This window comes from Dermochelys coriacea, chromosome 1 (genome assembly GCF_009764565.3).
Source record: "Dermochelys coriacea isolate rDerCor1 chromosome 1, rDerCor1.pri.v4, whole genome shotgun sequence".
In the NCBI taxonomy this organism is placed as follows: domain Eukaryota; kingdom Metazoa; phylum Chordata; order Testudines; family Dermochelyidae; genus Dermochelys; species Dermochelys coriacea.
In genome coordinates, this window is record NC_050068.2 from 239970944 (window position 1) to 239984559 (window position 13616).

At 42.0% G+C, this 13616-nt stretch overlaps 1 protein-coding gene across 24 annotated transcripts in view; it reads right to left on the reverse strand.

Moving 5' to 3' along the window:
• Positions 1-13616, reverse strand: part of CALD1 (caldesmon 1) — a 236987-nt gene that overhangs the window by 104388 nt on the left and 118983 nt on the right. For 14 of the 24 annotated variants that reach the window (XM_038383167.2, XM_038383144.2, XM_038383133.2 and 11 more), the window contains one exon: positions 11838-11949. In XM_038383167.2, coding sequence (XP_038239095.1) covers positions 11838-11908 — 71 coding nt within the window. In that variant the 5' untranslated portion in view covers positions 11909-11949. Of the gene's footprint in view, positions 1-11837; positions 11958-12574; positions 12825-13616 lie in introns of those variants that run through there. The other 10 variants (XM_043517140.1, XM_043517178.1, XM_043517182.1 and 7 more) reach the window with 6 other exon arrangements.

Consider the following 13616-nt stretch of genomic DNA (forward strand, 5'->3'; position numbering starts at 1 on the left):
CACACACACAATGGCCCAGTTATGGTTGGTGTGGGAACCTTAACATTGAATTTCCCAACCTCTCTGCCTTCAAAACTTCTTCTTAATATTGAATTAAAGTTATTTGCATTTAAATTCCTGGGCGAAGGAGGGTTTAACATAAGAGAAATCTGATAGCACATTCAACACTACACAGAGAGTGTGCAATATGCGATTCCAATACATGCACTCTGTACCTTGTTTCAGTTAGTGTACATTTGCATGCAAGGCACAATAAAAATATGTGATCATTCACATAAACTTAAAAGTGTAATCATTTCCATAAATGCAGTATTCCAGATACATGTGTGCTTGTGTGTGGAGTCCAAACCTAGATATATATTTTAAACACGTTTAAAAATAGCATTGTATTACTACTATTCATAATACGTAATTTTTAAATACATAGGCCAAGACTTTAAGTAATAGGTACCTAAAGTTATAATCCAACATCCAGAATTATGCACCTAAATAAGCTCCAATTTAATAATGACTTCAATAAGAGATGGTGAATGCTCAGCACATTTGAAAATTAGGTCACTTAGTAGCTTAAAACACTATGTAGGCCTGTGGTTTTCAAAAGAGAGTAAGGTGCTCAAGTCCCTTTGGAATTCTAAATAAATTTGGTGTCTAACTCCCCTAGGCACCTTTAAAAGCAGCATAAGGCACCCATATTTAAAAAAAAACAAAAAACACCACATATTTTGGCAATCCTGTACAAGGCGCATTGGGATCTGCTGTCAGAGTTTCTGGGGCTCCTGTGGAGTAACAATGAATAATAATGATTCATAATAATAATGCCTAGCTCTTATATAGCACTTTTCATGAGTAAATCTCAAAGTGCTTTATGATGAGGTCAGTCTCATTATCCCCTTTTTACAGAGGAGGAAACCCAGGTACAGAGAAGTGAAGTGACGTGACTTGCCCACTGAAGTCAATGGTATTTCACAGAGATCAGAGCCCTCCAAATGCAGAACTGGGGCATAAAGTTGTTCCTGCTTAATCAAAGTCCTTCAAATATGCCAAAGGCACTTTCCCTTCATTAAGTGTAAACTCTATGGCATTCGAGTTACCTGAGCAGATCAGCAGGTGCATAGGAACGTTACACCCACAGCCCCTCCCCCTCCTTCTCCCTCTCCTCCCACCTGTTGCATCTCTCCTCCTCCCCCACCCTCTAGATAGTAAACCTAAATTTTCAGCCTAACAGGTAAACTTTTCAAAAAGTGAGATGTCTGAAAACAATACCTTATAATGCAAGTGTATTTTCAACTCTAACAGAAGCATAACTAATATTTTGCTATGCTACGGAAAATAAATATTTTCATTGTACAGCTCTGTGGTTTATATGCCTAGAAGGTGTTCTCTTCAAAGACTTCAAAGATTGTTTTTCCTCTGAACTGATCATTTAGTTCTAAATTTCTAATCAAGACATTCTAGAGAACCAAAAGATTTTATGAAAGATGGTAAGTTTCACTCAGTTTATTTCATGTCTACAGCTCCCTAATCTGAGGACACTTTCAGTGCATGTCTTCCGTCAAACCCTGATCAAAGGTTAAAGATGGGTGTAATGAATGTGCAACTAATGCTAACAGGCCACATCCTTGAACCAGCTACTCTGAAATAATTCTATTCTTACTCTAGATTTACAATGTTCTAAATAACTTCAGAACCTGGCCCAATGTCCAGATGACACTTACCCATATTTTGTTTCTCTGATTAAAGCTAACAACCAATAGTAAAATGTTCTTTGTTGTTTGTTTTTGTTTCCCAGGCTTTCCAGCAGCCCTTAGCACTTCCAAGGAGAACCTGCCCTTATATCAAAAGGGGTGAAAATCTGGCACTATCACAGTACTGGATTTAGGCTCTCCCTCCTACTGAAAGTTTGATTGGTTTGGTAGATGCAGTACTGAGATTACAGAATGATCCTAACATATAGATGGGATTAATATCTGAAATAATAGTCTGTTTTGTTGTCTGCTCTGGGTACTCAGCATAGGCACAGCAATTTATTGAAGTTTATAATTCTGCGTAGCTAGCTACTTAGGGGAACAAAGCTCCATTTATACAAACTTCTCAGTCAGGACAATTTAATAAATATCAGTGAAGCTGACTGATTATTTTTTAAAAACAAACTGCATATGCCTCTTTACCAATGTTCATTTTGCTCCAAAGGAAACTTTGGCATCTTTGAAATTTTGTGATTACAAAATATTTTTTGTTTATGCACCCACAAAATGGTGCTAAAAGGACATATAATGAGACTATGAATCATGCCCGTCAGTCGAGCTTTACCATGAGTTCTGGGAACTCTGAAGTAGACTCTGCAAAACACTGTTCATTATGACACTGAGGGCCAGATTTACCCGTGAGCTCCAAATATTTAGTGCCAGGATGCAAAGCAGCTGTAAAACCAATTTAGCAGCTGGAGCATATCAGTGAATCTTGCCCTCAATTTCATGTGATGCTTGTAAATTAAAGGAAAAAAATTAAGCAGAATTTTCCATGCCTCGATACTTTCAGAAAGTGAATATTTTTGTGGAAAGATTAACAAAATCCTTACACGCGTTTTGAATTCAAGCAATATTAGGAAAAACAAAAAACAAACTTTTTATGATAAAGAATTCTAATCACTCTTTTTAAAAAATGGCACTACAGTAAAAATGGCTGGATTTTGATATTTGGCATGGACATAGTGCTCAATGAAGAGGGTGTGTTTTCTTAAGTTTGAGTTAAGTTACGAGTGTTGGAAAATTGTGTGCCTAGCATGTGCAACTGAAAATTCTGTTAGGCTTAAATATATGTACGTCAAGAAAGATACACTGGACCAAATTCTTCACTCAGTGAAGGCCAAATCTTTGCCACTATAGATAGCATAGATGTATCATGGGGGACAGTGTGTGCAAGAAGTCCTTTGTCATCCCAGAACAGCCATGCAGGGGCTCTGGAGAGTAAGAGGGTAGAACTAGAAGGTTCAGAAGAGGTATGTCTGGGCAGGTTTCACTGGAGGAGTGAACGGGTATAACAGCAGACATTTGTTATCACATTCCATAGCACCTTTGCACTATGGTGACCACATTTAAGACATAATACTTCTAAGCCACTTCACTAATTTGCCTTCTCCTTCCCAGCACAGCTCAGGTTCATATGAGTTATAATTGAGCTTTCAAGTTTCATCAGCACATAAAGAATGCTCAAAGATCCCAAAGAGGTTTAAAAAGTACTCTCCATACACAAAACATAACCACTTCTAGGGTGTAGGATGGCAGCTAGTGACTAAGAGATTGCACAACAGTGAGTTGAAGGGGAAATTTCATCCATCTCTACCTGTCAACTACAAAAACAAAACAAAGCAAAAAATCTCATACTCAGGGGCTGAAACATTATAGAAGTCCTAGTCTCCCAGGTGTGCTCAGTTGAGAAGTGGATAATTCTAGTACAAGAATTTCATCTCCTTCTCTTTTGAGAGAGAGAGAGAGAGAGAGAGAGAGAGAGAGAGACACACACAGACAGAGAGCACGCAAGCGCACAGTTATCTAGATAGAGGTTTCTGTGAGTAGAATCCTGCAAACCCTTACATATGGAAGTAGCAAGCAGGATCCTTCAGGTCATTGGGGCTACTCAAGGGTAAAGTTAGCCATTCCTGTTTTAGCACTGTGTTCTGCATTGCTACATTATTCTTGCTTTAGGCCAGTGTTTAGGCTAGCAACACTGCCAGTCCCACTCCTTGAAAAATCAGCCTCCCTCACTTCAAAATCATGGTTAACAACATAGTAAAAACATCGTGACTGGTTAATAACTAAGATTGGTTAATAATTAAATCACATAGTGTTTTAATATCATGTGCTGCAAAGAGCCACGGGAGACACATTAAAGAGCCATTTGCAGTTCCCAAGCCTTAGTCTGAGTATCACTGGTCTAAGATAAGTAAAATGCAAAAAGGAACAAGAGACATGAATAGTGGAAAGAAAATGTCTTTTCTTTTAAAAAAAGTGTAAAATCTGCATCCAAAAATACTTGATTCTGTGCCTTCCAGGTTAATTTGGTATTCTCTTCCTAGTCCTTAAAGGGACCATCATCTGCATGACAAAGCTAGTCAGGAAAGGAGTACGGTGCGGTGGATAGAGCTCTACAGAGTACAGTTGAAGTAAGAAGACCTGATCCTTTCAGTGGCTTCTTATGTAACATAGGACAAATTACTTCAGTTTCCCGTTATATAAAATGGCTCCAATGAGCGTCGCTAGGAAAAAAGGGATGCCTATCCACTGTTGTAAAGTGCTTTGAGATCCAGGGATGCAAAGTGAGGAAGGGATAGCTCAGTGGTTTGAGTAGTGACCTGCTAAACCCAGGGTTGTGAGCTCAATCCTTGAGGAGCCCATTTAGGGACCTGGGGCAAAAATTGGGAATTTGTCCTGCTTTGAGCAGGGGGTTGGACTAGATGACCTCCTGAGGTCCCTTCCAACCCTGATATTCTATGAAAGGGCTATGTATGACTGGAACCCACTGCCTAAGAGAGTTCAAGGGGCCAAATGCTTCTCATTTATGCCAACATCAGTGGGGTTGCCTCACTGCCACAGAGAAGAATTTGGGCTTAGCATATTTTACTCAAAGGTTTTACAGCTACAAGCTAGGACCTGGGTGCATTGGCAGCAAGCTTACACAGCACACACACACCCCAATCCCTGTCTGGCTCTAGCATGAGTTATTGTACTGTCATTTTCATCTTCACCAAAATCACAAAAAAATTGCTGAGAAAGAGAATGTCTTTTGCATTCCAACAGTAAGCACACAACACCGTAAGCAGTAGTCTGCAATTTTAAGATGGTCTGTATTGATGAGTCATCATAGTTTGGGACCACTTATTGGATCAAATCCTTAGGTGGTGTAAAGCTGTATAAATCCATCAAGGTCAATGGAATTATGTGGATTTACATGAGCTGTGGATCTGGCCCATTAGTTATTATTTGTAGTTTATTGATAGGATAGCCCCAGGCTCCAGACTCTGGGAAGAATTTGGTCTGTGTTTCAGATACTAAATGTATGTGATTTTTCTATCATGTACTCCTGTAGCCTATTTTTGTGGCTATCCCTACTATTGCAGGACATGATGTACCCTGCAGCTGGGAAGGAAGAGTGTCCTTCTGGCTCCTCCAAGACTGCTATTAATACTGTTACATAAATCGTCTAGTTCACGTAACTCATTCAGGGCTTAATCCAAAGCCCAGTAAAGTCAAGTCAATGGAAAGATTCCCACTGATTTTGACAGGCTTTGGACCAAGCCACCGGGGCCTTATCCTACCATCAATCCATGCACTGAACTCTCGTGAACATTTAGGGGCAGGATACAGCCTCCACTCTGCTTCACAAAGCATCGCTGGATACAGAGATATAGCACATCACATCTACCACATGCATGGGATCTGCTTCTCTGTGGCCCTGCACCTGTGCAGTCATTTACACTAGGGCAAGGTGGTTGTAAAATGCCACCAGATCACAATGATAGAGTGTAAAGTAAATGTAAAATATTAACATTCGGATTTGGGAGTGATTGAAAAAAATATCTAAGAAAGATTCTGGGCATTGGATGGAGAGATTTTATCCAACAAAGAGATCCAAGAAGTCACCAACCAGCAGCTCCTCTCCACCAGAGTCAGACGGAAGTGCTGGACATATCTGGGGCATGTACTCCAGATGCCAACACATGGACTCCCACTTGAAGCTGTCAAGTGGAAACCAACTGGGATGGGGAAACGAGGGTGCCCAAGAGAAACCTTAAGAAGAACCCATAGCAGAGAAGGCAGAACTGTTGATCTCAGCACCATCATGCAAATGGAAGCAGCAGCTAATGACAGAAGAGGATGGAAGAGATCCGTTTCCGTCCCGTGTGCCAACACTGGCATGAGAAGGCTGTATCAATTCAGCATTTTATACCCACTTCCCTCTCCCTTTGCACACAAGGTGCAGGCCAATGGAGAATCAGGCTGTTGCTCTTTAAAAGGGAAGGCAGGTTTCCTAGGGTCAACTCTAAGCATGTGTATCCCAAATGTCAGAGCTAGATGCTGTAACTGAGCCAGTCACAAATTTTTTTTTAGCACATTTCTAAGAAACTGTAGGCCTAGTGTCTGCCCCTACTACTGGACCGGCTCTAGTTGGGGTTGAAGTCAGATTTGAGGTTCTCACTGTAGCTAGTTTTCCAGCACAGACCAAGATAGCTCAAACTGATAGAAGGCTGGAGTACACCATATGTTGCTGGCCGCACCTTAGAAATGGAGCTGCGTGAACCCCCTAACTAGCGCATGCTGCATATCACAATAGACACATTAAAGGTCAGGAGCATGGCCCCTGTTGGACCCGTTGTGCCTTAGCAGACGTGTTAAGCAGGCCATGCCCCAGCCCTGGCACTCTCTTGAGCACCAGGACCATGCTGAGGGAAAGAAGCTCCTCATGTCTCCTTCATCCCAAAAAAGGAGCTGGGGCAGTATTTGCCCCATGAAAAGCGCTTCAAACTAATTAGAGAGTCAGGCTGCAAACACATGGACAACCTGCCACCTCCACACTGTTTTACGGACAACAAAAGAGGCACTGAAATGGGTTGATTCACAAGCTCTGTGATGGGCTACGGATACTTTCACCGGGTTACTTGTTTGAAGCAAGCAGGCTTGGGTATTGTCTGAATGTTTGCAAAAAGAAAAAGGAGTACTTGTGGCACCTTAGAGACTAACTAATTTATTTGAGCATAAGCTTTCGCATCCAATGAAGTGAGCTGTAGCTCACGAAAGCTTATGCTCGAATAAATTTGTTAGTCTCTAAGGTGCCACAAGTACTCCTTTTCTTTTTGCGAATACAGACTAACACGGCTGCTACTCTGAAACCTGTCTGAATGTTGTCACAGCCCTTTGGTGGCCTGTATGAAACATGGTGGTCTCAGTCCGATTCACAGTGTCCATGTGGATAGCTGTCCATATCACAATGAATCTGCTTATAATTAGGCTCAGTTAACAAACATGCCCATTACATAAGCCAAATATTCATAGGAACTGCTAGACTAGTGATACATCTGTTCCTGCATCCTGTCGGGGACAGACGTCAGTACCAGATGTTTCAGAGGAAGGCATAGGCACAGGAACTAGGTGTGTGTGGGGTGCTGCAGCACCCCTGGCCTTTATTTGGGGCTCCACTCCTGGTCCCGCATGCAGGATCCCGGCTGCTAGCCCTGCGTCCAGGGCTCCACTCCTTGCCCCCCCCCATGCTCTGGGTCCTGGCTGCCAACCTCCCCTTGCCTGAGGTCCCAGCTGCTGGCCCCCCCATGCCCAGGAACCTGGCTGCCAGCCCTGCATCTGTCCCCAGTTGTGGCCCCAGTAGGGTTGCCAACTTTCTGATTGCAGAAAACCTTGCCCTGCCCCTTCCCCCAGGCCCCACCCCCACTCACTCCATCTCCCCTCCCTCTGTTATTCACTCTCCCCCACCCTTGCTCACTTTCACTGGACTGGGGCAGAGGGTTGGGATGTGGAAGGGGGTGAGGACTCCAGCTGGGGGTGTGTGCTCTGGGGTGGGGCTGGAGATGAGGGCTTTAAGGTACAGGAGGGGGCTCCAAGCTGGGAGGTAGAGAGTAGAGGGGTTCAGAGTACGGGAGGGGGCTCTGGGCTGAGGCAGGGGGTTGGGGTGTAGGAATGGGTGAGGGGTATGGACTCTGGGCAGGAATGACCTCAGGTAGCTCCCAGAAAGCAGTGACATGCCTCTGCAGCCCCTACGTGCAGGGACGGGCGGGATTCTCTGCACACTGCCCCTATCTGCAGGCACCTCCCCTGCAGCTCCCATTAGCTGTAGTTCTTAGCCAATTGGAGCTGCAGGGCGGGGGCAGCGTTCGGAGACCCATGTCTGCCCCTGCACTTAGGGGCTGCAGGGACATGCTGGCTGCTTCTGGGGAGCCACGCGGAGCCAGGGCAGGCAGAGCCTGCCTTAGCCCTGCTGCACCACTGACCGGACTTTTAACGGCCTGGTCAGCGGTCCTGACCAGAGCTCCCAGGGTCTCTTTTCGACTGGGCATTCCTGTCGAAAACTGGACACCTGGAAACCCTGGGCCCTAGCCTTGACCTCCTTACCCCTGTCCATGTCTCCTGCTCCTGAGCCCCAGCTCTTGGAGGGCAGGAGGGCACGGACGAGGTAAAGGGGGGGGGGAAGATGAGGAAAAACGTTTGGGGACCACTGCGTTACAGTTTGGTTAGCTGGCTTTCAGCACCCCCACTATAAAAAAAAAAAGTGTTCCAATGCCACTGGCGGAAGGTGCAAGAAACCTTGTAGGAGGCAGGTGTGTATTAACCTGCCTATTCAATGGGCATTACATTGCACACCCTAGAGCAGTGCTTTTCAACCAGGAATATGTGTACACCTGGGGGTCCACAGAGATCTACCAGGGGGTACATCAACTCATCTATATATTGGTCTAGTTTTACAACAGGCTACATAAAAATCACAAGCAAAGTCAATACCAAATAAAATTTTATACAGACAATGACTCTGTTATACTGCTCTATATATTATACACTGAAATGCAAGTACTATATTTATATTCCAATTGATTTATAATTGTATGGTAAAAATGAGAAAGCAAGCAATTTTTCGGTAACAATGTGCTGTGACACTTTTGTGTTTTTATGTCTGATTTTGTAAGCAAGTAGTTTAAGTGAGGTGTCATGTGGGGGTACATACTTCTGAAAGGGATACAATAGTCTGGAAAGTTTGAGAGCCAGTGACCTAGAGACAGTTTCCTCCTCTAAATCATAATGACAGGCCAGTGTGGGGAAATGTGAAGGCACGGCTCATCAGGTGCCAGTTCTCAGAATAAACAGAACATTTTAGTTCCATTAGTTTGGCACTTTTCATGAGTACTAAATTCACGTCATGGAAAAAAAATCTCTTTTAAAATAAGGGAATAACACAGAAATATTTCCAGTCTGAATGTTTATGTGGGCCTTTGAGGTCTATTTTTTTCTGACAGAGGAGAGAGAAACAGATAGAGATGTTACAGGAATGCTTTTAAAAATAAAACAAAAATTAAAATAAAATTTTTAATAAATAAAATAAAAACACAAAATCTAAAATATAATTCACAGAGAGGTTTAATACGAAATGTGACTAGTCCCTGATAATTGCCCTCATCCTGCAGTCCTTAAGTCAGGATTTCAATGGGGCTGAGTAACAGTGTTGCCAACTCTCCAGCTCCTGGAGTCAGGTAATGACTTGAGAATCTCAGCTTTCATTTTCAAAAATTATGTTTCTAGCCCTTGTGGTTGCAGAGAATATCTGAAGTCGTGAGCCCTAAAGGCTCCAAAAATAGAAAGCAAATCATAGATCTCATGATTTGTAAACCTATCTTGGGATTTTTAAGGTTATTCCCCTCATTCCTCTGAACTCCTGATTGCCCAAGACAACATATATTCACCCTGGGTGGCCGAACTACCATCCAGTGAGGCTGGGGTTTAGAGAGCTTTGAAGCATATTGGTAGGTCATTGCACAGACCCGTCTTTGTCTCCATGGAGTTCATGAGTCTCTGCACATGATCAGGGGCTCCCTGGTCTTATCTGCAAAGGCCCACACTCTGCAGTGACACACACCCTGCCCCCACCTGCTGCCAATCTTTTTAAAGGGTTGACTGTGAGGGTTCCAGACAGTGGCTACCAGGCAGCCTCTGATGGAGAAAGCCCCTAGCAGGATTCTCAACTGCACTCTGCATCCACAAAGTCAAGCTGGGTCATTGTAGTCCAGTCAGCTCCACTGGGGAGCTCAGTAGGGACGTGATTTGTCCCACAGTGTTTTGAGTGTCCTCCAGGAGAAATTCTAATCACAGATCTCCATCAGACAGGATATGCCTCCTTGCCTTCACTAACCAAAATTCTTCAAGGAAGTTGGGGTTATGGTGGGGAGAGCAGATTGCTAACAGTCACCCTCTAGAGTCTGTCTTTCCTTTCAAACAAAAGCAAAATCCAAGCTGTTATAATCTGATAAACTGGATCTACATGAAATAAATGTACATTCATTGCAAATGAGCATTGGTTCAGACCTCTGGCATGGGATAAATCTGAACATTACTGGGTCCTCACATAAACAGCAGGCCTCTGCCAATCAGTGTATGTGACTGGCACCTATATCTCTGTCAGCAACTACAACAAGAATTTTATTCAATTAGCGTATTTCTTTGCAAATTTACTTTGTGGCGAGAGCCTAACAGCTCTGGAGACAGAAGACCCTGTTTACCAAGAGGAATGGTCCAGCACTGGAACTGGCCATGCAAGTTTCTCTCAAACTGTCCAACCAAATGCATTAACACAGACCTGGAGGGAACACTAGAAGGTAGCTCATTCTCCATGACCCATTCAGTTTGCAGCCTCTTTGTTAAGATTGCTAACCAACTTGACAATTGTGATGGTGGCTTTTGAAATGTAGAAGCTACCATTTCATTTCACATAGGCCACCATGCTTTCATTGGCTTTATTTATCTGCAATTGACTTTCCTGTTTCCTAAAGCCAAAAAATCAGTTTTCCACCCTGATCTGAACCATTACATACACAGTTCTATAGAATAGTGCTTTGCTTTTAAAACAAATAGGTGCCTTTTAATTACTACGTCCATCCATTTGATGTCCTTTATGCAATGTATTTGAAAAGTCTTGCCGGAATGGGCAAGACCATATTAAAGATGTTCAAGGCAGATACAAAAAAAATATGTATTTTATATATTATACCCCATGGACTTTTTTTCCATGTTTCCATCTACAACTGCTTAGTAAAAAGAAATAAATATACCTCTGCTGTGTTTGAAACTCAAATACTGCAGCATTGTGCTAGTATATGAGAACATGGACATGAAACAGACAGAAACAAAAGTGAAACTGATTATACAGTTTTCAGTAGCCAAATAAGAAAGAAAGATGGGTAAATTATATTTTTTTGAAATAATGTAATCATTGTAACATAAAGAAGGAAATTTGTTTGTTTTTTTAAAAAATATAAGGGGCCTGATTCCTTCCCCTCTTATGCTGCTGTAAAACAGGAGTAACTGCACTAACATCAATGGAGTTGCACTGGTATAAAACGGATGTGAATTAGAGGAGAATCAGTCCCAATATTTTCAAGCTGTTCATTTAATAAAGTCTTGTCACTGCATTTTAGCTAACATTCACATTTAGGGTCACATTCTACTCTTATTTACACCAATGTCAATCTGGAGTAACTAGGAGCAGAATTTTGCTTTTATAATCTATATCAAACAGTTGCAAACAAATCATAAATTTAACATACTAGTAGTGTAGATGTTTTAGCATACAGTTCACATATTGAGTATTAAATATTCTAAGGGTAAGTATTCACATATTAAGTACTCAAAGGGTTTTATTTCCACTCTGCTTTCCTTCAACACACTATAATTTGAGCTCTATCTCGAACCACCACCACAATCTGATTTCTATGACTAGCAAACAGTCAGATGCATGACATCTGACCATTGTCAGCTTGACAAATTCCTTTCTATTGTACCTGTAAATGATTTCACATTGCCCTACTCCACCTTCAGCACTTACATTCTTTCTCAACACACCAGGCTGGAATTCTCAAAAAAGCCTAACAAAGTTAGGCACTCAACTCCCACTGACTTTCAGCCTGTCCCCAGAAACATTACCCATTGCCATTTTTTTTTAAAACATATTGGTAGCAAAGTTGTTCAGTAAAACTGCACCACACTTTGGATATTTAGACACAGAAAGCCTCAAAGCCACTACTAACACAAATCAAACCACTGGCTCGGTTTTCCAATGTAACACCTCACCTCTCCGCTTCAAGGCGCATTTCCTCACGCTTTTGCCTCCTGAGTTCTCTGCGGCGTTCAAAGTCATCCATGGTGTGTGTTCAAGCTTTCAAAACTCCAAACAGATCAGAATCTAAACCGAGAAAGGTAAATGAGTTAGAAGGGACATGGAATACGATTGGATGCATTTAACCAATTGAGATAATTCAGGGGGTTTTTAGGGTTTTTTTTGCTTTTTAAACTCCACTGGTACTATTTTCTTTTTCTAGCAATAAAATTCCTCAGTATTGCGGAGATAAACAGGCTTAATGAAATGCCTAGTAGGATAAACACAGCCCATTCCTGAGTTTAGGTTCCAAGTTAAAATTAAATCAACATGCATTAACCTAAGTACTGTATATATCTGCTAGCCACAGACTAGCTATTTGTAATGCCACAGGTCCTCTTCTAGAAACAATAGCAAGAATTCAGCAGGACTGCAATTGTTAACTTCAAATTTTATTGGAAGCAATAAACTGCTACACAACAGATTTCTCCATTTCTTATAGCTGCACAGATAACGAGAAGTTCTGGAAAGGCTAACAGTCCCCCTCCTCTCCCCCCCCCCCCAAAAAAAAAAAGGGAGAGAGAGAGAGAAAGAATAGAAGGCAGAGCTTTTAAATACCACCCAGAAGGAGACAAGTTGTGTATAAATCCTTCTAAAAGAACCAAAAGCAACTTGTTTGTAGTTTAATCCATGCATATTAACAATGCCCTACCTTCTTGATAATTTAGTCCATGAAATATTTCCCCTTTATAATTCTTCATATACAAAGCCTTTTCAGTCTTCGTTTATATCCCATCAAGCCGAGTATTACAGAATTCCCCTGCAGCCCCCAAACCAAAAAATGACTACCAGAAAAGGGAAAGCTGTTCTCTTTTTGTCCCTGCTTTGTTTACAGAGCTGTCAGTGGTTAGTTAAACTCTGCCTGGAATCTGGCATTTAAGGCCTGCTCTAAGATTGCTTCCTGTGTAGAGCTGGAGGCCTCAACTTCCTCTGGAATCCTAGCCTAGACTCTGCACTCAGAGGGTTTTTTTTTTTCCCCTCCCTTAAAAACATTTTCCAGCTCTTTAGTACAAGAGCAGCCACTTACACTGCGAAAAGAAAGAGTTCAGATAATAGCTGCCTTTCAACTGAGACTAACTGCTTACAAATTAAAAAAAAAAAAAAAAAGAGACAAAGAGAAGCTGCATTCATTAATTATTTGAAGGGTTTGTTTTAAACAAATCTGTTTATCTGCCTTAAAGCTTTACCTCTGCAGTATCTGAGCATCTTCCATATCAAATCAACAACAATAGTGAAGTCTTTAGTGGAACTCGGGGAATCTCTAGCACATCTCCATTTTGGGGGTAAAAACTCAGCTTGGGGTAGGGGTGGGGGTTTTTTTGCGGGAGGGGGGGTATCGTCTTTTTTGAAAGGGCGCTCACCACAGAACAGGATTATTGACACAGTTTTGACCTTTACAATAGAAATACAGCTTTTCTGAAAGCGTTTTTAGCAAGTTCTGATGAGACTTCCAGCAGAGAATCCCAAGAGAGGACTGGATCCAGTGAAGATACTTGACCAGATGCTTTTGAAGATCATATACTTTATGTGAAACTACCCATTTCTTGCAAATTTCATGAAAAAAAAAATTTCTTTCTGGCAAATGCCTGGGGACAATATAAAAAAAATTTCTTACTTTCTCTCACCTCTACCATGGCCCCAATTCAGCAAAACACTTAAGTACATGCTTGGCTTTAAGCACATGCTTCAGCATT